This window comes from Bombina bombina, chromosome 10 (genome assembly GCF_027579735.1).
Source record: "Bombina bombina isolate aBomBom1 chromosome 10, aBomBom1.pri, whole genome shotgun sequence".
Taxonomy (NCBI): domain Eukaryota; kingdom Metazoa; phylum Chordata; class Amphibia; order Anura; family Bombinatoridae; genus Bombina; species Bombina bombina.
The window spans coordinates 47,859,835-47,887,187 of record NC_069508.1 but is presented as its reverse complement, the minus strand read 5'-3'; the positions used below and the strand labels follow the sequence as shown (position 1 = coordinate 47,887,187).

The following is a 27,353-nucleotide window of genomic DNA, read 5'->3' as shown; positions in this document are numbered from 1 at the left end:
GTATTGAATCCCATTAGTAACTAAGATGATCCATGGACTCGTGTCATTAAAAAAAATAATTTATGCTTACCTGATAAATTTATTTCTTTTTTTGACACGATGAGTCCAGGGCCCGCCCTGTTTTTGTAATACAGGTTGTGAGTTATTGTAAACTTCAGACACCTCTGCACCTTGGTTTTTCCTTTCTATCTTTAACTTCGGTCGAATGACTGGAGTGGGAGGGAAGGGAGGAGCTATTTAACAGCTGTGCTGCTCTTTGCCTCCTCCTGCTGACCAGGTGGTGAATATCCCATTAGTAATTAAGATGATCCATGGACATATAGGTGCGGAGGTGTCTGAGGTTTATCCAAAAACTATTTTTAAAACAAAAAGGGTGGGTCTGTGGACTCACCATATCTGGAAGAAATAAATTTATCAGGTAAGCATAAATTTAGTTTTCTTCCTAAGATATGGTGAGTCCACGGGTTCATCTTAATTACTGTTGGGAACCAATACCCAAGCTAGAGGACACAGATGAATAGGCAGGGACAAAAACAAGTATGTCTAAACAGAAGGCACTGCCGCTTGAAGAACCTTTCTCCCAAAAGCAGCCTCAGCCAAAGCAAAAGTATCAATCTTGTAAAATTTGGAAAAAGTATGCAAAGAAGTTGGAGCCTTGCAAATTTGTTCCATGGAAGCATCATTTTTAAAAGCCCAAGAAAAGGCAACAGCCCTGGTGGATAAGCCGTAATTCTCTCAGGAGGTTGCTTACCAGCAGTCTCTTAGGCTAGACGAATAACACTTTGCAACCAAAAGGAAAGAGTAGAAGCAGGAGCTTTCTGACCCTTACGTTTCCAGAGAACCAGACAAAAAGAGCAGAAGATTGGCGAAAATCCTTATTCGCCTCCAGATAAAATTTAAGAGCACGTACAACATCCAAATTGTGCAACAGACATTCTTTGTAAGAAAAAGGCTAAGGACATAGAGATGGAACAACAATCTCCTGATTATTATTCTTATTAAAAACAAAAACTTAGTGCGAAGAACCGCCTTATCAGCATGAAAAATAAAATAAGGTGAATCATACTGCAAAGCTGAGAGTTCAGAGACTCTCCGTGCATAAGAGATAGCTAAAAGAAATACATTCCTTAGATATTAAGTTATCTTGGAAGGTTTTAACAGTTCAAAAGGAGGATATTAAAAAAAATTTAAGAACAAGATTAAGGCTCCAAGGAGGAGCAAAAGACTTAAATACAGGCCTGATTCTGACCAAGGCCTGACAAAAGGATTGGACGTCTGCCAAACTGATAAACCTTTCTCCAGACCTTCCTGGAGAAAAGACAAAATCCTAGGGATCCTAACCCCACTCCAAGAGAACCCCTTAGATTCATACCAATAAAGATATTTACACCATATCATATGGTAAATCTTCCTAGTAACAGGCTTACGGGCCTGAATCATGGTCTCAACGACCGACTCAGGAAAACCATGCTTAGATAGAATTAAGCGTACAATCTCCACGCAGTCTGCTTGAGAGAAACGAGATTTGGATGAAGGAATGGACCCTGAATCAGAAGGGCCTTCCTTAGAGAAAGTCTCTAAGGTGGGTGAGATGACATCTCCACTAGATCTGCATACCACATCCTGCGAGGCCACGCAGGAGCTATTAGGATCACTGAAGCTCTCTCCTGCTTGATACGAGCAATGACTCGTGGAAGGAGAAAACACTGAGGAAACAGGTATGCTAGTCTGAAATCCCAAGGAACCGCTAGATCATTTATCAGAGCGGCCTGAGGACCTCTTGAACGCTTGACGTTCTGACGAGATGCCATCAGATCCAACTCCAGCGTCCTCCAACTGAGGGTTAGGCCGGAGAAAACTTCTGGATGGAGTACCCACTCCCTGGGATGGAATGTCTATCTGCTTAGGAATTCTTCTTCCCTGTTTCCACTCCTGGAAAGTGGATGGCAGACAGATAACAACTGTGAGCTACCGCCCACTCAATAATCTGTGCCATCTCTTCCATGGCTAAATAACTCCTAGTTCCTCCCTGGAGGTTGATGAAAGCCACTGAGACTATGATGACGGACTGAAACCTGATAAACTGTACTAAAGACAGCAGAGGCCAAGCCATCAAAGAATTCAAATCGATAACAGGCTGGCAACCGTGGTCACAACCACCCAGGAGAGTCTCCGAAAGCAAGTGCCCTGAGACAGACGTTCCTGAGAGATCCACCAATGGAGAGAGTCTCTCGTTGACTGAGCTAAATCAATCCTCTGGGACAGATCTTGTACCATTGCCTGAGCAAGCATAGCTGCAGAGCTCTCAGATGGAATCGAGCAAGAGAAAGATATCCATGGAGGCCACCATCAGTCATACATTGAGCCACTGACTGTCTAACAGCAGACTGAAGGGACTGGCAAGAGGAAAGAATCTTTACTTTTCTGACCTTCATCAGAAAAATCTTCATCAATATGTAGTCTATTATAGACCCTAAGAAGACTACCCTTAAAGATGAAACAAGGGAACCCTTTTTCAAATCCATTCCCCATCCATGAGAGTGAAGAGAAAACAACAACATCTCTGTGTGAGATTTTCTTTAAGAAAAGATGGCGCTTGAACCAATATGTCATCCAGGTAGGGCGCCACAGCAATTCCCCGAGATGGGAACACTGCCAAGAAAGCCCCCAGGACCTTTGAAAATATTCTGAGAGCTGTGGCAAGTCCAAACAGAAGGGCCACAAACTAAAAGTTTTTGTCTAGGAAGGCAAAACTCAGAAATTTGTGATGATCCCTGTGAGTGGAACATGAAGGTACGCATCTACTGCACCCAGTGTTCCCAGGCGGACTCCCATCCAGGTACTGACCGGGCCTGACTCTGCTAAACTACAGAGATCAGACAGGTTCGGGTACATTCAGAGTAGAGTGACATTATACCTTTAGATCTATGGTCGTCATGAATTGACTTTCTTGCCCTAAAAGGAAGAAAAGTGCAAATAGTCTCCATCATGAAGGATGGAACTCTGAGAAATTTGTTTAGACATTCCTAGTCAAGAATGGGACAGAAAGTCCCTTCTAATTTGAGAACCACAATTAGGTTGGAGAAAAAACCTGAGGCCCTGTATAGCTAAGTTTACATTATGTATATATTTACACACATACTGTACATATCTAGTATAACCATAGCTAAGGTTACATTATGTATATATATATATATATATATATATATATATATATATATACACACACACACACATACTGTGCATAACTAGTGTAACCATAGCTAAGGTTACATGATGTATATATATATATATATATATATATATACACACACATACTGTACATAACTAGTATAACCATAGCTAAGGTTACATTATGTATGTATATATATACACATACTTTACATAACTAGTATAACCATAGCTAAGGTTACATTATGTATATATATATATATACACATACTGTACATAACTAGTATAACCATAGCTAAGTTTAAATTATGTGTGTATATATATATATATATATATATATATATATATACACATACTGTACATAACTAGTATAACCATAGCTAAGGTTACATTATGTATATACATACACACACACACATACTGTGCATAACTAGTATAACCATAGCTAAGGTTACATTATGTATATACATAAACACACACACACATACTGTGCATAACTAGTATAACCATAGCAAAGGGTACATTATGTATATACATACACACACACATACTGTACATAACAAGTATAACCATAGCTAAGTTTACATTATATATATATATATATATATATACACACACACATACTGTGCATAACTAGTATAACCATAGCTAAGGTTACATTATGTATATACACACACACACACATACTGTGCATAACTAGTATAACCATAGCTAAGGTTACATTATGTATATACATACACACACACACATACTGTACATAACTAGTATAACCATAGCTAAGTTTACATTATGCATATATATATATATATATATATATATATATATATATACACACATACTGTACATAACTAGTATAACCATAGCTAAGGTTACATTATGTATATACATACACACACACATACTGTACATAACTAGTATAACCATAGCTAAGGTTAAATTATGTATGTATATACAGGGAGTGCAGAATTATTAGGCAAGTTGTATTTTTGAGGATTAATTTTATTATTGAACAACAACCATGTTCTCAATGAACCCAAAAAACTCATTAATATCAAAGCTGAATAGTTTTGGAAGTAGTTTTTAGTTTGTTTTTAGTTATAGCTATTTTAGGGGGATATCTGTGTGTGCAGGTGACTATTACTGTGCATAATTATTAGGCAACTTAACAAAAAATAAATATATTCCCATTTCAATTATTTATTTTTACCAGTGAAACCAATATAACATCTCAACATTCACAAATATACATTTCTGACATTCGAAAACAAAACAAAAACAAATCAGTGACCAATATAGCCACCTTTCTTTGCAAGGACACTCAAAAGCCTGCCATCCATGGATTCTGTCAGTGTTTTGATCTGTTCACCATCAACATTGCGTGCAGCAGCAACCACAGCCTCCCAGACACTGTTCAGAGAGGTGTACTGTTTTCCCTCCTTGTAAATCTCACATTTGATGATGGACCACAGGTTCTCAATGGGGTTCAGATCAGGTGAACAAGGAGGCCATGTCATTAGATTTTCTTCTTTTATACCCTTTCTTGCCAGCCACGCTGTGGAGTACTTGGACGCGTGTGATGGAGCATTGTCCTGTATGAAAATCATGTTTTTCTTGAAGGATGCAGACTTCTTCCTGTACCACTGCTTGAAGAAGGTGTCTTCCAGAAACTGGCAGTAGGACTGGGAGTTGAGCTTGACTCCATCCTCAACCTGAAAAGGCCCCACAAGCTCATCTTTGATGATACCAGCCCAAACCAGTACTCCACCTCCACCTTGCTGGCGTCTGAGTCGGACTGGAGCTCTCTGCCTTTTACCAATCCAGCCACGGGCCCATCCATCTGGCCCATCCATCTGGCCCATCAAGACTCACTCTCATTTCATCAGTCCATAAAACCTTAGAAAAATCAGTCTTGAGATATTTCTTGGCCCAGTCTTGACGTTTCAGCTTGTGTGTCTTGTTCAGTGGTGGTCGTCTTTCAGCCTTTCTTACCTTGGCCATGTCTCTGAGTATTGCACACCTTGTGCTTTTGGGCACTCCAGTGATGTTGCAGCTCTGAAATATGGCCAAACTGGTGGCAAGTGGCATCTTGGCAGCTGCACGCTTGACTTTTCTCAGTTCATGGGCAGTTATTTTGCGCCTTGGTTTTTCCACACGCTTCTTGCGACCCTGTTGACTATTTTGAATGAAACGCTTGATTGTTCGATGATCACGCTTCAGAAGCTTTGCAATTTTAAGAGTGCTGCATCCCTCTGCAAGATATCTCACTATTTTTTACTTTTCTGAGCCTGTCAAGTCCTTCTTTTGACCCATTTTGCCAAAGGAAAGGAAGTTGCCTAATAATTATGCACACCTGATATAGGGTGTTGATGTCATTAGACCACACCCCTTCTCATTACAGAGATGCACATCACCTAATATGCTTAATTGGTAGTAGGCTTTCGAGCCTATACAGCTTGGAGTAAGACAACATGCATAAAGAGGATGATGTGGTCAAAATACTCATTTGCCTAATAATTCTGCACTCCCTGTATATATATATATATACACATACTGTACATAACTAGTATAACCATAGCTAAGGTTACATTATGTATATACATACATACACACACATACTGTGCATAACTAGTATAACCATAGCTAAGGTTACATTATGTATATACATACACACACACACATACTGTGCATAACTAGTATAACCATAGCTATGTTTACATTATATATATATATATACACACATACATACTGTACATAACAAGTATAACCATAGCTAAGTTTACATTATATATATATATATATATACACACACACACACATACTGTGTATAACTAGTATAACCATAGCTAAGTTTACATTATATATATATATCTATATATATATATATATATATATATATACACACATATTGTACATAACTAGTATAACTATAGCTAAGTTTACATTATGTATATATATATTTACACACACACATACTGTGCATAACTAGTATAACCATAGCTAAGTTTACATCATGTATATATTTACACACACACACATACATACTGTACATAACAAGTATAACCATAGCTAAGTTTACATTATGTATATATACAGTATATACACACACATACTGTGCATAACAAGTATAACCATAGCTAAGTTTACATTATGTATATATTTACACATTTTTAAGAATTATTTTTTGGAATTAACTGAATGACAGAACTGAGAGAATACTTCCAAATGACAGATGAAGGGTGAGTGCCAACTTTTAAAGCTGGAAACAAAGAGGCAGAAAGTGGGGAAAAATAATTATGTTTAAAAGGACCACAAGACTTCCAAGTTACCTCCCCAGTTAGGAATTATTCAGAACTGCTTATGGTCATGGACAGACATTGGAGTCATAAAACATAATTTATGCTTACCTGATAAATTCCTTTCTTCTGTTGTGTGATCAGTCCACGGGTCATCATTACTTCTGGGATATAACTCCTCCCCAACAGGAAATGCAAGAGGATTCACCCAGCAGAGCTGCATATAGCTCCTCCCCTCTACGTCAGTCCCAGTCATTCGACCAAGAAACAACGAGAAAGGAGTAACCAAGGGTGAAGTGGTGACTGGAGTATAATTTAAAAGATATTTACCTGCCTTAAAACAGGGCGGGCCGTGGACTGATCACACAACAGAAGAAAGGAATTTATCAGGTAAGCATAAATTATGTTTTCTTCTGTTATGTGTGATCAGTCCACGGGTCATCATTACTTCTGGGATACCAATACCAAAGCAAAAGTACACGGATGACGGGAGGGATAGGCAGGCTCATTATACAGAAGGAACCACTGCCTGAAGAACCTTTCTCCCAAAAATAGCCTCCGAAGAAGCAAAAGTGTCAAATTTGTAAAATTTGGAAAAAGTATGAAGCGAAGACCAAGTTGCAGCCTTGCAAATCTGTTCAACAGAGGCCTCATTCTTAAAGGCCCAAGTGGAAGCCACAGCTCTAGTGGAGTGAGCTGTAATTCTTTCAGGAGGCTGCTGTCCAGCAGTCTCATAGGCTAAACGTATTATGCTACGAAGCCAAAAAGAGAGAGAGGTAGCAGAAGCTTTTTGACCTCTCCTCTGTCCAGAGTAAACGACAAACAAGGAAGAAGTTTGGCGAAAATCTTTAGTTGCCTGCAAGTAGAACTTGAGGGCACGAACTACATCCAGATTGTGTAAAAGACGTTCCTTCTTTGAAGAAGGATTTGGACACAAGGATGGGACAACAATCTCTTGATTGATGTTCCTGTTAGTGACTACCTTAGGTAAGAACCCAGGTTTAGTACGCAGAACTACCTTGTCTGAGTGAAAAATCAGATAAGGGGAATCACAATGTAAGGCTGATAACTCAGAGACTCTTCGAGCCGAGGAAATAGCCATTAAAAACAGAACTTTCCAAGATAACATTTTTATATCAATGGAATGAAGGGGTTCAAACGGAACACCCTGTAAAACGTTAAGAACTAAGTTTAAACTCCATGGTGGAGCAACAGCTTTAAACACAGGCTTGATTCTAGCTAAAGCCTGACAAAAGGACTGGACGTCTGGATTTTCTGACAGACGTCTGTGTAACAAGATGGACAGAGCTGAAATCTGTCCCTTTAATGAACTAGCTGATAAACCCTTTTCTAAACCTTCTTGTAGAAAAGACAATATCCTAGCGATCCTAACCTTACTCCAGGAGTAACCTTTGGATTCGCACCAGTATAGGTATTTCCGCCATATTTTATGGTAAATCCTTCTGGTAACAGGCTTCCTAGCCTGAATCAGGGTATCAATAACCGACTCAGAAAAACCACGTTTTGATAAAATCAAGCGTTCAATTTCCAAGCAGTCAGCTTCAGAGAAGTTAGATTTTGATGTTTGAATGGACCCTGTATCAGAAGGTCCTGTCTTAGAGGTAGAGACCAAGGCGGACAGGATGACATGTCCACTAGATCTGCATACCAAGTCCTGCGTGGCCAAGCAGGTGCTATTAGAATTACTGATGCTCTCTCCTGTTTGATTTTGGCAATCAATCGAGGAAGCAGCGGGAAGGGTGGAAACACATAAGCCATCCTGAAGTTCCAAGGTGCTGTCAAAGCATCTATCAGAACTGCTCCCGGATCCCTGGATCTGGACCCGTAGCGAGGAAGTTTGGCGTTCTGGCGAGACGCCATGAGATCTATCTCTGGTTTGCCCCAACGTCGAAGTATTTGGGCAAAGACCTCCGGATGAAGTTCCCACTCCCCCGGATGAAAAGTCTGGCGACTCAAGAAATCCGCCTCCCAGTTCTCCACTCCCGGGATGTGGATTGCTGACAGGTGGCAAGAGTGAGACTCTGCCCAGTGAATTATCTTTGATACTTCCATCATTGCTAGGGAGCTTCTTGTCCCTCCCTGATGGTTGATGTAAGCTACAGTCGTGATGTTGTCCGACTGAAACCTGATGAACCCCCGAGTTGTTAACTGGGGCCAAGCCAGAAGGGCATTGAGAACTGCTCTCAATTCCAGAATGTTTATTGGAAGGAGACTCTCCTCCTGATTCCATAGTCCCTGAGCCTTCAGAGAATTCCAGACAGCGCCCCAACCTAGTAGGCTGGCGTCTGTTGTTACAATTGTCCAGTCTGGCCTGCTGAATGGCATTCCCCTGGACAGGTGTGGCCGATGAAGCCACCATAGAAGAGAATTTCTGGTCTCTTGATTCAGATTCAGAGTAGGGGACAAATCTGAGTAATCCCCATTCCACTGACTTAGCATGCATAGTTGCAGCGGTCTGAGGTGTAGGCGTGCAAAAGGTACTATGTCCATTGCCGCTACCATTAAGCCGATCACCTCCATGCATTGAGCTACTGACGGGTGTTGAATGGAATGAAGGACACGGCATGCATTTTGAAGTTTTGTTAACCTGTCTTCTGTCAGGTAAATCTTCATTTCTACAGAATCTATAAGAGTCCCCAAGAATGGAACTCTTGTGAGAGGAAAGAGAGAACTCTTCTTTTCGTTCACTTTCCATCCATGCGACCTTAGAAATGCCAGAACTAACTCTGTATGAGACTTGGCAGTTTGAAAGCTTGAAGCTTGTATTAGAATGTCGTCTAGGTACGGAGCTACCGAAATCCCTCGCGGTCTTAGTACCGCTAGAAGGGCACCCAGAACCTTTGTGAAGATTCTTGGAGCCGTAGCCAATCCGAATGGAAGAGCTACAAACTGGTAGTGCCTGTCTAAGAAGGCAAACCTTAGATACCGGTGATGATCTTTGTGGATCGGTATGTGAAGGTAAGCATCCTTTAAATCCACTGTGGTCATGTACTGACCCTCTTGGATCATGGGTAAAATTGTCCGAATAGTTTCCATTTTGAACGATGGAACTCTTAGGAATTTGTTTAGAGTCTTTAAATCTAAGATTGGCCTGAAAGTTCCCTCTTTTTTGGGAACCACAAACAGGTTTGAGTAGAACCCCTGTCCTTGTTCCGACCACGGAACCGGATGGATCACTCCCATTGTTAACAGATCTTGTACGCAGCGTAGAAACGCTTCTTTCTTTATCTGGTTTGTTGACAACCTTGACAGATGAAATCTCCCTCTTGGGGGAGATAATTTGAAGTCTAGAAGGTATCCCTGAGATATGATCTCTAGTGCCCAGGGATCCTGAACATCTCTTGCCCAGGCCTGGGCGAAGAGAGAGAGTCTGCCCCCTACTAGATCCGGTCCCGGATCGGGGGCTCTCGGTTCATGCTGTCTTTGGGGCAGCAGCAGGTTTCCTGGCCTGCTTGCTTTTGTTCCAGGACTGGTTAGGCTTCCAGCCTTGCCTGTAACGAGCAACAGCTCCTTCCTGTTTTGGTGCAGTGGAGGTTGATGCTGCTCCTGTTTTGAAATTCCGAAAGGGACGAAAATTAGACTGTCTAGCCTTAGCTTTGGCCTTGTCTTGAGGTAGGGCGTGGCCCTTACCTCCCGTAATGTCAGCGATAATTTCTTTCAAACCGGGCCCGAATAAGGACTGCCCCTTGAAAGGTATATTAAGTAATTTGGACTTAGAAGTAACATCAGCTGACCAGGATTTTAGCCACAGTGCCCTGCGTGCCTGTATGGCGAATCCTGAGTTCTTAGCCGTAAGTTTGGTTAAATGTACTACGGCCTCCGAAATGAAAGAATTAGCTAGTTTAAGGACTCTAAGCCTGTCCGTAATGTCGTCTAGCGTAGAGGAACTAAGGTTCTCTTCAAGCGACTCAATCCAAAATGCTGCCGCAGCCGTAATCGGCGCGATACATGCAAGGGGTTGTAATATAAAACCTTGTTGAACAAACATTTTCTTAAGGTAACCCTCTAATTTTTTATCCATTGGATCTGAGAAAGCACAGCTATCCTCCACCGGGATAGTGGTACGCTTAGCTAAAGTAGAAACTGCTCCCTCCACCTTGGGGACCGTTTGCCATAAGTCCCGAGTGGTGGCGTCTATTGGAAACATCTTTCTAAATATTGGAGGGGGTGAGAACGGCACACCGGGTCTATCCCACTCCTTAGTAACAATTTCAGTTAGTCTCTTAGGTATAGGAAAAACGTCAGTACTCGCCGGTACCGCAAAGTATTTATCCAACCTACACAGTTTCTCTGGTATTGCAACAGTGTTACAATCGTTGAGAGCTGCTAAGACCTCCCCTAGTAGTACACGGAGGTTCTCCAATTTAAATTTAAAATTTGAAATATCTGAGTCCAATCTGTTTGGATCAGAACCGTCACCCACAGAATGAAGCTCTCCGTCCTCATGCTCTGCGAGCTGTGACGCAGTATCAGACATGGCCCTAGCATTGTCAGCGCACTCTGTTCTCACCCCAGAGTGATCACGCTTGCCTCTTAGTTCAGGTAATTTAGACAAAACTTCAGTCATAACAGTAGCCATATCTTGTAATGTTATCTGTAATGGCCGCCCAGATGTACTAGGCGCCAAAATATCACGCACCTCCCGGGCGGGAGATGCAGGTACTGTCGCGTGAGGCGAGTTAGTCGGCATAACTCTCCCCTCGCTGTTTGGTGAAATTTGTTCACATTGTACAGATTGACTTTTATTTAAAGTAGCATCAATACAGTTAGTACATAAATTTCTATTGGGCTCCACCTTGGCATTGGAACAAATGACACAGATATCTTCCTCTGAGTCAGACATGTTTAACACACTAGCAAAAAAACTTACAACTTGGTTATAATCTTTTTTAGCAAAAAACGTAGTGTGCCTCAAAGAGGTACTAACGATTAAATGACAGTTGAAATAATGAACTGAAAAACAGTTATTGCATCAAATTTTAAAACAACACAACTTTTAGCAAAGGTTTGTTCCCATTAGTAAAAAACAACACTAATTAAATTTGTACATAAGAAAACAAAACAACGTTTTTTATACACAGTCACTATAAGAATTCTCACAGCTCTGCTGAGAGAATTTACCTCCCTTCAAAGAAGTTTGAAGACCCCTGAGATCTGTCAGAGATGAACCGGATCATGCAGGACATATAAAAGTAGCTGACTGGAATTTTTTGATGCGTAGCAAAGAGCGCCAAAAACGGCCCCTCCCTCTCCCACACAGCAGTGAAGAGAAACGAAACTGTCACAATTAAAGCAAAAGACTGCCAAGTGGAAAATAATGCCCAAACATTTATTCACACAGTACCTCAGCAATGTAAACGATTCTACATTCCAGCAAAAACGTTTAACATGAGAATAGTTATTAAAAGGATTAGTGACCTTAACACAGTAGTTCCGGTGAAATACCATCCCCAGAATACTGAAGTGTATACATACATGTCATTTTAACGGTATGGCAGGCTTTTCTCATCAATTCCATTCAGAAAATAAAAACTGCCACATACCTCAATGCAGATTCATCTGCCCGCTGTCCCCTGATCTGAAGCCTTTACCTCCCTCAGATGGTCGAGAACAGCAATATGATCTTAACGACTCCGGTTAAAATCATAGTAAAAAATCTCTGTCAGATTCTTCCTCAAACTCTGCCAGAGAAGTAATAACACGCTCCGGTGCTATTTTAAAATAACAAACTTTTGATTGAAGTCATAAAAACTAAGTATAATCACCATAGTCCTCTCACACATCCTATCTAGTCGTTGGGTGCAAGAGAATGACTGGGACTGACGTAGAGGGGAGGAGCTATATGCAGCTCTGCTGGGTGAATCCTCTTGCATTTCCTGTTGGGGAGGAGTTATATCCCAGAAGTAATGATGACCCGTGGACTGATCACACATAACAGAAGAAATTAAGTTTATATCAGAAAGCTCTCAATATGGATGTGAGCTAACCACGACTGATGTTACTGGCAATTACTATAATACTGGTGGGATATGGCTGATCTGCTGGATGGCAATTACTGGAATTCAGGTGGAATAAAATTATTAGAATGAAAATGAATTTATATTTAATTAAAAAAAAAGAAGATGGAGGGGAAGAAGGCAAACAGTGATGTAAGTCCATCTGAAGGAATTAGGAAAACTACTACAAAGAGAGGTATAGGGAAGAAAATAAATGAAATATAAGAGAGAATTTTTGTTTTTAAGATTTTTTATATACTTTAATTCCACTATTTCAAGCCAAAACTATACCAACCTCTTCTGGCTTAAGAACTGAAGCATCTTCCTCTGAGCAGTGCGCCGGGCGGGAGGAGTTAAAAATATAATCTAGCTACGCAAGTTGCACAGTACTACGCAACGTGCGTAGGGAGATTGTAATTTAAAGGTACGGTACATTTTAAACAACTTTCCAATTTACTTCTATTATCAAATTTGCTTAATTCTCTTGTTATCCATTGCTGAAGGAGCAGCATTGCACTACGGCAGCTAGCTGAACACATCTAGTTAGTCAATCACAAGAGACAAATGTGTGCAGGAACCAATCTGCAGCTAGCTCCCACTAGTGTAGGATATGTGCGTATTCTTTTTCAACAAGGGATACCAAGAAAACAAAGCACATTTAAAAATAGAAGTGAATTTAAAATTAAAATTACAAGCTCTATGTGAATCAGGCAAGTGTAATTTTGACTTTCATATCCCTTTAACTCCTCCTCCGTCGGTTTTCACTGATGTCCAGCCAAGCACTGTAGGGAGTTGTGGTGCGACGGGGGTGACACCATCAGAGGAGATTTATTCCGTCCTAACCGTGAAGGTTAGGACGGAATAGAACGTACTAGCAGTTTGGCTGTCCTGAAGTCAATGGCGCTTCCAGGATGTGATCACGGTCTGGAGGGCGTGCCTAGCGTCATAGGGACGCCCCCCTGACCCAATCCCATCATCAAAATCTTGCGATCACGTGCACGATCTTGGGATTTCAATTTGTTTACATCGAAACATTGTTCTGATGTAGACAAATTAACTCTGTCATCAAAAGATTAACTAACGCAGCAGATAGAAACATAGAAACATAGATATTGACGGCAGATAAGAGCCATAGGCCCAGCAAGTCTGCCCGACCTTACCTAACAGTATAAACTTATCTAGTTTGTAGGATAGACCTATGCTTGTCCTATGCATTTTTAAAGTCCCCCACAGTGTTTGTTGCTACTACCTCTTGAGGAAGTTTATTCCATAAATCAATCCCTCTTTCTGTAAAGAAGTGCTTCCTCAAATTACTCCTGAATCTACTACCCTTTAGCTTGAGCTCATGACCCCTTGTTCTTGAATTTTCAATTTTATGTAAAATACCCACAGCCTCAGTTTTACTAAACCCTTTAATGTACTTGAAAGTTGCTATCATATCACCTCTTTCCCTTCTCTCCTCTAAGCTATACATATTTAGGTCATTGAGCCTATCCTGGTAAGTTTTATTTTTTAGACCATGTACCATTTTGGTAGCCCTCCTTTGCACAGATTCAAGTTTGTTAATATCCTTCTGAAGATATGGCCTCCAGAACTGCACACAATACTCAAGATGAGGCCTAACTAATGATCTATAAAGTGGCATAAGAACCTTACTATTTCTGCTGCAAATACCTCTACCAATACATCCAAGCATTCTGCTAGCCTTACTCGCTGCATTACTACATTGTTTACTAAGTTTTAAATCATCTGAAATAATAATTCCCAAGTCCTGTTCCTCGTCTGTAACAGTCAGTAAAGTGTCATTGAGTCTGTAATTAACATTTGGATTTTTCTTCCCTAAATGCATTATTTTACACTTTGCTGTGTTAAACTTTAGATCCCAGTCGTTTGTCCAATCCTCCAATTGTTGTATATCACTTCTCATTTTGTCTACCCCCCCTGGAACATCCACTCTGTTGCAAATTTTTGTACCATCTGCAAAGAGACATACTTTCCCCTGTAGCCCTTTGCTGATATCGCAGATAAATATGTTAAACAAAACAGGCCCCAGAACTGACCCCTGAGGAACACCACTAGTAACAGCCCCCTTTGCTGAATGAACTCCATTTACTAAGACACTTTGTTTTCTGTCCTTAAGCCAGCATTCCACCCAGTTCACATTTTTTGAATCTAGACCAAGGAGATATAGTTTGTGAATAAGTTTATTGTGTGGGACGGTGTCAAATGCTTTGCTGAAATCTAGATATGCTACATCAACTGCTCCTCCCTTGTCTAATACTTTTGTTACATAATCAAAGAAGTCAATTAGATTAGTCTGACATGATCTCCCTGAAGTAAAACCATGCTGATTTTGGTCCTCTAAATTGTTTGTCTTTATGTAAGTCATAATTCTTTCTTTTAAGAGGCTTTCCATTAATTTCCCTACTACTGAAGTTAAACTAACTGGCCTGTAGTTGCCAGATTCTTCTCTACTGCCCTTTTTATGAAGAGGTATTACATTTGCTATTCTCCAATCATCTGGGACAGCTCCTGTTAATAGTGACTGATTAAACAGATCAGTTAATGGGACAGTTAGCACTGATCGAAGTTCTTTTAAAACCCTTGGATGAATATTATCAGGACCCACTGCCTTTGTAACATTTATTTTTGATAATGCTAACAAAACCTCATCCTCTGTAAAAAGATTACTGTTAAGCTTGTTTCTATTTTGCGTAGCATCCCTTAATGTAGACATTGTATCTTCACCATCTTTAGTGAAAACAGAACAGAAGTAATCATTGAGACAGTCTGCAATCTGCTTATCTCCTTCTATTATTCTACCATCAACTGATTTCAATTTTACTATTCCTACCTTATTTTTTCTTCTTTCACTGATATATCTAAAGAATGTTTTGTCCCCATGTTTTACTGACTGTGCTATCTTCTCTTCTGCATGAGCTTTAACCTTCCTAATTAACTGCTTAGTCTTTTTTTGTTGGAGTCTCCATATTTTCCTATCATCATCTGCTTGTGTGTGTCTGTAATTTTTATAAGCTATCTTTTTTGTCTTTACAGCATGTGCTACTTCTTTGGAAAACCAAATTGGTTTCCGCTTTCTTTTACTTTTACAGACATGTCTAATACAGTGTGCGGTTGCATCTAAAATGGCACCTTTCACAAATTCCCACTGTTCTTGAACCCCTGTAATAAGAGTTTTCCCCTTTAAATAGTTTTTTAGGTATTCTCCCATTAATGAAAAATCTGCCGTCCTAAAGATACAGGGAGTGACACTGTCTTTGTCACTGTCTGTATCGGCGAACTGCCTTCCTTCATATGGTAAAGGGAGCACGATCAGTGCTGTCTTCTCCCCCCAGCTGCAGTCTCCACTGTCGAAGATTACAGCAGGGACCACAGCATGCGCCTCCGTGTCGGACGTAGGTAGTAATATGCTGGGCAAAGTACTGTGCAAAGTTGTACTTGCGTCCATTTGGCTCATGGTGTTATAGGGATATGAAACCCCAATTTTTTCTTTAATGATTCAGATAGAACATGTCCTTTTCCAATTTACTTGTCTTATCAAATGTTCTCCTTTCTCTTAGTATCCTTTGTTGAAAAACAGGGAGGCAAGTTCAGGAGTGTGCATGTGTCTGCAGCACTAAATAGCAGTAGTTTTGTAACAATCCCCTTTTCAAATACAGAGCGGTTACAGAGCCCTAACTGCCGAAATAAACGGCTTACAACAGTAATCTCCATGACCAAAAGTTAAAGTATAAAAACTGAGCCACCATAAATCACCTCACAGTCTCAATGCCCAAACTGCCTAAAAGAAACCCCAAACATGAAGGTTTAATAAAGTCCCATATTAAATAAGACAGCTTTTAGCTGTAACAAGTGCCAACAATCTCCTTGCAAAAGAAAATTAAAATGGCACTTATCTGAAAATGCTGTCCGGCAGCAGGACAGCTCACCTGGTTTGAGAGTGTGCAGCACCTCACATGGACCTGTGAAGAGAGAAAAACTAAGTAAACCTACTCAGGTTTTCTAGTTAGGGCAGCAGATTCTTGAAAAAACGCAGAGAGGATTGTACCTCACAAGTTCTCAAGTGCTCAAAAGCCACCACTGCCCTACTGAAGAGACTGATGTGGACTAGGCTAGACCCCAGAAAAGAACAGAGTAAGCTTACTCTGCTAAAAAAAAAAAAAAAAAAAAAAATCTTGATTGAAGAAAACTTCTCATCAGACACCTAAACTTCACCTCCTGACTGGGGGATTGTGGGTAGGGCAGTGATATTTAACAGCTTTGCTGTGGTGCTCTTTGCCTCCTCCTGCTGGCCAGGAGTGATATTCCCAACAGTAATTGATGATGATCCGTGGACTCACTGTGTCATTAGAAAGAAACAAAGCAAATTTGATAATAGAAGTAAATTAACTGTATCCTCTGTCTGAATCACAAACGTATAATTTTGGGCTTCTATCCCTTTAAATTAACAATTTATTTTAGAGAAAGCAGTTCTTGCCATGATGCCGGTATGATACAGAAGCTTTGGTATTGTTTTCACTCCATCAGCATTACATCTCTGTAAAGAACGTTTATTTTTACCCATGAAGTGGAAGTTACCCTCTCTTCCTAAAGCAAGGACTTTAGTGATTGTGAAACCAGTGTTATTTTTGATTGTTTTTATAAAGGTGTATGATATTACCATAAGATCGTGTTCCATAAAGTAAGGTTTCTCAGACGTCCCATCGTTTGTTGTCATGTCCACTGCATAACAGAGGAAGAGACTGTGCACAACGGTTTCAAACAGAGATAAGAAACTGTGTGATACCAGATAAGCAAAGAAGGCAACTAGCAGCAAAGGGATGACCCACACGTGCAGTTCCCGGTAGTAGTTAAAGGCCATAAGTCCACCAAATACTGTAAAACACACAACAAATACCTGTAGAGAAACAGAAATACATTAACAATACTGATGATACAAATCTGAAAGGAACAGTGTAGTATAGAATTGAATGTACGAAAGGGTTTACAAATAGATCTTTTACCTTTATTTTGTCTTTTGAAATAACTGCTTTTGCCTGTTGAAAACTGTGGTATTTCCAGGGCTAGGAATACAATTAACTCCTATCAGCTAGTTGCCCTAAAACATTGTCCCTTTAATGTCATAACTTGTTATACCAGCCGATTAGCATTAAATGTATTTGAAATTGCACCCTTAGGTTTAATCTACCTATTTAAAATAATAATTTCAGTAACTAAGAATTTTGTATATATAGAGATGAAATAAGATTAAATTGTGTGTATAGAAAGAGATAAGACAGAGTTACTGCAGACAAAGGCCATTTTCATAGTCATGTTCTTGAGAATAATGAGTTGAGGTTTTTAATAAACAAAAATAGTTTTTTGTTTTTTTAAATAGAATTTTCCATAGATTTAATATTCTCCAGCTGGTATAACAAGTCATTGGAAACACTGAAATGGGCTGAGAAAGCAGTAGAAGCAGACTCCCCTCTCTCCTGCATATGAAAAGACCTATTATACAAACAGGAGCAAGCAGGAATCTGTAAACATCAGTATACAGCTAAAAGTTTTGGCTTAGTTAGGAGTCTGAAAATCAGCAAAATGTTATTCAAAAATAAGCAAAACTATACATTGATACAAAAACACTCCCAGATGGGCTATATAAATGGATCATCTACAAAACATTAATGCAAAGAAAAATCTAGTGTAAATGTCCCTTTAACTGGAAACCAGTTTTATATTACAGGTTTCCTTTAATGTACCATTCTCAGTTCAATCACAGTGTTCTTATGCATATGGGGCTAGATCCTATACTACAGATATGTACACTCTTGCTCTTCCTAATCAGCTGAGATTGGCTTTAAACAAAAATATATATATATATATCAGCACAACTTAATAGTCACCTTGCATCAAGCAACCTTAGTCGCTTTGTATTTAATGTGACAAATCCTCTTTGGTCAGAAACAAAAATCCATAGGGTGAGATAATGTTGTTATTGCAAAGATAATACTCTCTGCAAACCTTCCTGCTGCTTTACATCTGCTTAAAGGGACAGTATACACTCATTTTCATATAACTGCATGTAATAGACACTACTATAAAGAATAAGATGCACAGATACTGATATAAAAATCCAGTATAAAACTGTTTAAAAACGTACTTAGAAGCTGTCAGTTTGGCTCTGTTGAAAAGGTAGCTGGAAAGCCCACTGCAAGTGGCAAATAAGACCCTCCCCCTTCTTTTGCATATGAAAAGACCCTTTACACAAACAGCAGCAAGCTGGAGAAGGTAGCTGACAGTATTCACATAAAACTTTGGGGCTTGGTTAGGAGTCTGAAAATCAGAGCAATGTTATTTAAAAATAAGCAAAACTTTACATTTATTTAAAAAAAAACTTTATTGGCTATATAAATAGATCATCTACAAAACATTTATGCAAAGAGAAAATGAGTGTATAATGTCCCTTTAAGGTAGAACTCAATGTAGAGGGTTAAAGAGAAATGATCCCCTGCAACAATTTAACCCCACACCGCATGGTACACTAAGCACTGTTGTTCTGAATCTCGGTTAACTCTAGCTAATGCCTATGCCAAATTCTCACCTCAATTAACTCAAATTCTGACTAACCCCCAACAACACAAAACACCACAAAAAAGAGATTAATGTACACAATTAAGGGTCTGGGAATAGCTGAAAATGTTAAATCATGGATAAATAACTGAATAAAAGACAGGGAGCCTAGTAGTAGTAAATGGACCATACTCCGATTGGACAAAAAGTAATTAGTGGGTCAGTACTGGACCTGTTCTTTTTAATATATTTATTAATTACTTGGAGGAAGGGTTAAAAATCAGCATCTCTATTTCTGCAGATGATACAACGTTTTGTAAGGTGATGAGGTCAGAACGAGATGTAATTGCTTTGCATGGGGATTTACAAAAATTGGAGGAATGGGCTGGTAAATGGCAAATGAGATTTATTACTGGTAAATGTAAGGTTCTATATTTTGGAAGAGAAAATATTCAGGCTACTTATTATTTAAATGGTACTAGACTTAGCAAAACAAAGGAGAAAAATATTTAGGGATACTTATAGATAACAAGCTAAGAATGAGTGTGCAATGAAGGGCAGCGGCTTCTAAGGCTAATGCGATACTAGCATTTTTTTAAAAAGAGGCATTGATGCAAGGGAGGAAAATATAACTATATAAATCCCTGGTAAGACTTCACCTTGAGTAATCAATAAAGCGGAAAATGACTTATCAAGATGGATTAATTTCATACACTTACACTACACTAGCAGGCAAAATAAACCTAGTTAAAATGACTATTCTCCCTAAATTTCTATATATAATGCAGAACATGCCTTTGTTTATTAACCCCTTAAGGACCACAGCACTTTTCCATTTTCTGTCAGTTTGGGACCAAGGCTATTTTTACATTTCTGCGGTGTTTGTGTTTAGCTGTAATTTTCCTCTTACTCATTTACTGTACCCCCACATATTATATACCGTTTTTCTCGCCATTAAATGAACTTTCTAAAGATACCATTATTTTCATCATATCTTATAATTTACTATAAAAAAATTATAAAATATGAGGAAAAAATGGAAAAAAACACACTTTTTCTAACTTTGACCCCCAAAATCTGTTATACATCTACAACCACCAAAAAACACCCATGCTAAATAGTTTCTAAATTTTGTCCTGAGTTTATAAATACCCAATGTTTACATGTTCTTTGCTTTTTTTTGCAAGTTATAGGGCAATAAGTACAAGTAGCACTTTGCTATTTCCAAACCACTTTTTTTTTAAATTAGCGCTAGTTACATTGGGACACTGATATCTTTCAGGAATCCCTAAATATCCCTTGACATGCATACATTTTTTTTAGAAGACATCCCAAAGTATTGATCTAGGCCCATTTTGGTATATTTCATGCCACCATTTCACTACCAAATGCGATCAAATAAAAAAATTTGTTCACTTTTTCACAAATTGTTTCACAAACTTTAGGTTTCTCACTGAAATTATTTACAAACAACTTGTGCAATTATGGCATACATGGTTGTAAATGCTTCTCTGGGATCCCCTTTGTTCAGAAATTGCAGACATATATGGCTTTGGCATTGCTTTTTGGTATTTAGAAGGCCGCAAAATGCCACTGCGCACCACACATGTATTATGCCCAGCATTGAAGGGGTTAATTAGGAAGCTTGTAGGGAGCTTTTAGGGTTAATTTTAGCTTTAGTATAATGTAGTAGACAACCCAAAGTATTGATCTAGGCCCTTTTTGGTATATTTCATGCCACCATTTCACCGCCAAATGCTAACAAATAAAAATAAAGCGTTACATTTTTCACAATTTTAGGTTTCTCACTGAAATTATTTACAAACAGCTTGTGCAATTATGGCATAAATGGTTGTAAAAGCTTCTCTGGGATCCCCTTTGTTCAGAAATAGCAGACATATATGGCTTTGGCTTTGCTTTTTGGTAATTAGAAGGCAGCTAAATGTCGTTGCGCACCACACGTGTATAATGCCCAGCATTGAAGGGGTTAATTAGGGAGCTTGTAGGGATAATTTTAGCTTTAGTGTAGGTATCAACCTCCCACATGACACATCACACCCCCTGATCCCTCCCAAACAGCTCTCTTCCCTCCCCCACCCCACAATTGTCCCCGCCATCTTAAGTACTGGCAGTAAGTCTGCCAGTACTAAAATAAGAGTTTTTTGGGGATTTAAAAAAAAAAAAAAGAAGATAATTCTGCTCTGTAGGATCCCCCCTTAGCCCCCAACTTACCTGACCCCCCCCCCCCCAAACAGCTCTCTAACCCCCCTCTCGGCCTTATTATGCGCCATATTGGGTACTGGCAGCTGTCTGCCAGTACCCAGTTTGAAATCAAATATGTTTTTTATAACATTTTATTATTTTGTTATTTTAAAAATAGTATTTTCTGTAGTGTAGCTGCCCCCCCTCAACCCCCAACCTCCCACCCTCCCAGATCGTTAACATTTGTAATGTTCCCACCCTCTCTCCCACCGAGTACCACCTTACAGTGTTCCATAGTGTAGGGTTCCCACCCGCCCGCGCGCGCACCCGCTCCCGTGCGCGCACCTGCTCCTGTACCCGCGCACACTCGATCCCGCCCCCCTTCCCCACCGATGGCCGCCCACCCGCCTCCCACGATCAGCTCCCACCCACCAACGAACAGGGCCATTGATGGCCGATGCAGAGAGGGCCACAGGGTGGCTCTCTCTTCATCGGACGGCTAAAAAATGTTATAGCAGGATGCCTCAATATCGAGGCATCACTGCTATAACATGAAAGCAGTTGGAAGTGATCAGGATCGCTTTCAAAGACCAACGACGTACGGGGTACGTCCTTGGTCATTAACTGCATTTTTTTGCAGGACGTACCCCATACGTCGTTGGTCGTTAAGGGGTTAAATCTTCTGATCTCAAAAGAATGAATAAAGCTTTTAGGCTTTTTTTGTGGGGGAAAGATAAAGTCAAACTATCTCTAAATAAACTCTTTCTTGAGAGAGATTCGGCGGGATTTGGCTTTCCCTGTCTCCAAAAATATAACTGGGCTTGCTTGGTTAAAATTATTCCAGATTGGCTAGTGGATGTAGGACATTTTCAAATAAAGGAGTTAGAGCAGGACCTTTTCTGGCCTTTCTCCTTAAAAGCTCTTATACATTTAAATACACCTAAGCTACCTACCATGTTGAAAAGGATGTGTACTTTCAAAAACCCTATTATCGCATGGCATAAGATTTGTAAGTTTATAAAAACTGATTATAGCTACTCTAAATATCTACCTATTATAGGTAATCCTGAATTTACAGAGGGGATAAACAACAAGATCTTTAAAAACTGGCAGGTTAAGGGCCTGGCCTATTTCGATCAATGCATTAACCGAGAGTCTGGAAATCTCCACTCATTTGAAAGTATTAAAACTAATTTTCAAGTCGATAAAGATTTCTTTGGATATCTACAAGTGAGACACTACTTGAATTCTAAGAAATCTAGTTTTGATAATATGAGTTGGGAGGGCTTGTACACAGGGATCGCCCTCTTCCGTGCTGGTGTGCATTCCATCTCCTACTGGTATAAGCTGCTAATACAAAAAAGAAGGAGAGAAGCATCTTACTTGCTTGGCACAAAGATGGTCACTTGATATACCAGGGATTGATACTGATGCAATAAGCAAAAGTCTTTTGAGGGCTTGGCAAGCTACTCCATTACTAGCTTGGAGAGAGTCGCAACTAAAATTGATTAATCGTACATATGTAACGCCCCACGTACTGAATCTCTGGAATACAAACCAGTGTTATGCTTGTTGGAGATGTAATTTCCCGAAGGCTAACTTGATCCATTGTATTTGGAGCTGCCCAAAGGTTGCATCCTTCTGGGCCAAAATTTCATTTTGGCTCTCAAAAATATTCAGGCAACAGATTCACCTTAAACTAGATGACATCATTTTGCTACTTGAAAGGACACCCTTGGTATCTAATCTGAATACAACATTTATAAATTTTACAGTTCTGTGTGCCAGGAACACCATCTTTGCTTCCTGGAAATCGAAGAGTTCTCCAAGTTTTGTGCAATTTCTAAACAATTTACATCTAAAATTAACTATTGAACAGTATGATACATCAATTGATTCAGAACAGGAGATTAAAAGATTTCTTAATAAATGGATTATTTTTTTACAAAGCTTACCCACAGGTATACAGAAACAATATATATTCCCGTTTAGAAACTCTGTTCCTGTTTTGGAAGCATGTCTTAGAGGTGAACTCCCTAATTGAGGCCCTGTTGGGTATTGGAGATGAGAGGTAAGGCTCGGAAGAGGAAAGTTTTTTTTGTTTTTGTTTTTTTTGTGTGTGTCCCCTTTTTTTTTTTTTTTCTTTTTTTTTTCCTTCCTTCTCCCCCTCTCTCTTTTCGTATTTTGTTTGGTTCTGTTTTGTTTTGTTTTGTCTAGTTGTTTTAAATTTTGTGTTTTGATGAATTAGCTACGGTTCTGTTCTGGTCGGCTGGGGCTCAGCCGACCAGTTATGAGAATAACTGTGTAATATAACACAATATTTTTTTTTTAGACCTGATCATACAAGAAGTAAAAAAGTTTGAGAGACTGGATTACAGAGATTCTGTGCCTAATGTATTTTAGTTGAATTCTAGTCATATTTAATTGCGTTAAAGACAATGTATACTGTGTTTATAACCTCAGCCGCTGGAGCTGGGGTTACAAGTTTCTTTTTTTTCTTATTGTCTTTTTTCTTCTCCTTTTTTTGTGTGTATTTATACACCCTGTGTGGTGTTAATTGTGACTGTAGCTGACTATGTATAAAACAATAAAAATGATGTTAAAAAAAAAAGACTTCACCTTGAGTATGGAGTACAGTTCTGGGGACCAATCTCAAAGAAAGATATTGCAGACTTGGAAAAAAATCATAGAAGGGCAACAGAACTAATAAGGGGAATATATGATCTAGACTAGAATATTTACTCTAATGCACTCCACATAACACCCTTCACTCCAACACCCCAGACAACATCCATTGCAATTCTCACTGTGGCTAATTTTAAGCTCCCATTTAAATAAATCTCTGATGTGCAAAACTCTGAACACCTACCACCCCCCAAGTTTAAAAAAAACAAAAACACCCATACAAAAAAATGCTATATTTGTTCTTCAGGCTTGTTCAACCCCAGAAACAGGTCCTCTTCTTCAAACACTTAACAACCTATCTTCAGGTACTACTAAATAAAAGTGTGTGTGTCATCTAGTGACTATGATGAAGCCACTATGAAATAATGGCTGTCACAACATTTTATGTACAGCAGCTAAATTATACTGAGACAAGTAGGATCTAACCTTACGAATACATGGAATTTTTATTTTGTAAAGTAAATTATCAGTAATCCCTTTAATTACATATTTTAAAAACACTTCGAAATAACAAAAATACACAACAAATGGACAATTAATAAATAAATAAAACCTCACCTTTCCTAGAAAAATCAGGACAACACCTGAGCAAGTCAGCGAGGAGATGGAAGGAGGATTTTTTACCACAAGATTATAGGCATCCTTTGCAGACATACAAAATCCTGTTCCATTTATCATTGTTGCAGCGTAAGCATTCTGTATATGGGGGAGATCACATCATGAATTAAATCATCTAACAACCTGTCACTTTTATAGAAATTAAAATATGAAGTTCATCATGCAAATTCCTTTTTCATGCAGTAAAGGTAGTATAACTATATATATATATATATATATATATATATATAAAAAAATAAAAGTATATGATTGTTACATACAGAAGGTGCAGACGTGTTTTTTCAAAATTTGTTGATCTGCAAAACAGCTTTGTGATAACATTTACTGTGTACATGCACTGCCTCTTGACCTTAAAGGGACTGTCTAGTCAAAATTAAACCTTCATAATTCAGATAGGGCATGCAATTTAAAACAACGTTCCACTTCACTTTTAGCATCAAATTTGCTTTGTTCTCTTGGTATTCTTTGTTGAAAGCTAAACCTAGGTAGGCTCATATGCTAATTTATAAGGCCTTGAAGGCCACCTCTTATCTGAATGCATTTGACAGTTTTTTAAGCTAGAGGGCGTTAGTTCATGTATACCATATAGATAACCTTGTGCTCACGCCTGTGGAGTAACTTATGAGGGGGCACTGATTGGCTAAAATGCAAGTCTGTCAAAAGAACTGAAATAAGAGGGCAGTCAGCTGAGGCTTAGAGGTAAAAAGTGTATTAATATAACCGTGTTGGTAATGCAAAACTGGTGAATAGGTAATACAAGGATTATCTATCTTTTTAAACAATAACAAATCCGGAGTAGACTGTCCCTTTAAAAGGGACATGAAACCCAAATGTTTTTATTTCATGATTCAGATAGAGCATGTGATTTTAAACAGCTTTCAAAAATATCCTTTGTTGAAAAGCAGGAAGGCAAGCTCAGGAACGTGCATGTGTCTGCAGCACTAAATGGCAGCATTTGCAAGAATGTTATACATTAGTAAGAGCACTAGGTGGCCGCACTTTTTCCTGCCATGTAGCCTAGCACCTGAGATGTGCACGCTACCTACCTAGGTATCTCTTAAACAAAAAAACACCACAAGAACTAAGCAAATTTGATAATAGAAGTAAATTGGAAACTTTTTAAAAATTGTTCGCTTTGTCTGAATCACAAAAATAATAATTGGGGTTTCATGTTCCTTAAAGATATATAACAATGTAATACAGCATTTTTTTATTTGCAAAACTGTTTGCATGTTTAACTCCTGCAAAGGGGATGCAATGCATTGTTGCTGCTTGTTCAGCCAATCAGAAACATCATACACATGTAGCAGCCAATCATCAGCTACATCCTGTTCAGGACTGACTTGACAGGAGGAAGGAAATCATGTGGGGGGATAAACACATAATTATATGCAATAATGAAATACTCTCCCTCACTGCAATTACCCCAACTGCCACCAAAGCCCCAAAGTCATCATTGTTGTAGTGAAGGCAGAGAACCTTTTAGTCACCATGATGGCCTGGTGTTTATGAAGACCTGATGTAAAGATACACTAATAAAACAACATGAAAAAAAAAGCTTGTGCATGAGTAAGGTTTCATTTGTGACGGGTTTATTACAATATCAGGAGTATGCTAAACACGTGCATATCTCTATAACAAACATCTAACAACTCACTAAATTTACAACTAAATGCTGAATTTTATAGGCGCATTAGTTTTCATGAGGTTGTGGTAAGAAGGAGCATATCGCGCCTGGCTTGTCTGGACTCTGATTCTTAGGGATAGACAATAAAAAGTACATAACTGAGCCATCTCTAACCAAGAGGGGTCTGACTTATATATTTATTTAATAAGCTATAGCATGACCCTCAGTTTAATATGTAGTTGATAGTAAAAAAATAGCCGTTTCCAAACCCACTGAGTTTTACAATAGGAATGAATACCTCTCTGCTAAAAACAAATCCAAAAAGCAATGAGATCCCTCATTGGGAATAGGCAAATCTCCTAGTTTAAAGGGACAGTTTACCCCCAAAATGTGTCCCCTTTAATTTGTTCCTAATAATCCATTTTACCTGCTGAGTCTATTAAATTGCGTACAAATTGCTCCTTTACCTTTATATCGACATTTGAAATAGCTGATATTGACAATGGTATCCCTACATATACTGAAAGTTTATATACTGAAGTATAGGCTATTTAATCATTGCCAGCAGAAGAAATTAAACTTCCAGTGAGGAGTGGGAAAGATACAATTCTAAAATGTTCATTTTTACTTGTTATTACTAAGTATTGTATAGAGACAGAGTTAAGAAAGGGAAGAATTTGAGTGATAATAAAAAGATGACTGATCTCTGTCCAAGCTCAGCCTATTTTGATGGGTTGTAGTTTCAAAGAGGAAATTCAGATATTTAATTTACAAAAAGAAGCATAAAGGCACAATTTCTCAGACATTTTATACTCTGCATCTGGTATAACAAGTCATTGGGAATACATTAAGGGGAAATAAATTTTACAGTACAGTGTCCATTTAACCCCTTAACGCCCGAGGATGTGCAGGGTACGTCCTCTAAAGGATGTCAGTTAACGACCAAGGACGTACCCTGCACGTCCTCGGTGTGGAAAGCAGCTGGAAGCGATCCTGCTCGCTTCCAGCTGCTTTCCGGTTATTGCAGCGATGCCTCGATATCGAGGCATCCTGCAATAACACTGTCTGGCCATCCGATGCAGAGAGAGCCACTCTGTGGCCCTCTCTGCACCGGACATCGATGGCCGGTATCGTTGGTGGGTGGGAGCCGACTTGGGAGGCGGGTGG

The 27,353-nt window shown here is 39.1% G+C and overlaps 1 protein-coding gene across 2 annotated transcripts in view; it reads right to left on the bottom strand.

Moving 5' to 3' along the window:
* Positions 1–27,353, bottom strand: part of SLC44A3 (solute carrier family 44 member 3) — a 268,592-nt gene that overhangs the window by 37,307 nt on the left and 203,932 nt on the right. Inside the window, exons 13-14 of one of the 2 annotated variants that reach the window (XM_053694046.1) lie at positions 24,500–24,637; positions 17,163–17,399 (exon numbers count right to left, since the gene is read on the bottom strand). The exons of the other annotated variant lie outside the window; for it this stretch is intronic. Coding sequence (XP_053550021.1) covers positions 17,163–17,399; positions 24,500–24,637 — 375 coding nt within the window. The remainder of the gene's footprint in view (positions 1–17,162; positions 17,400–24,499; positions 24,638–27,353) is intronic. 2 annotated transcript variants of the gene reach the window in all.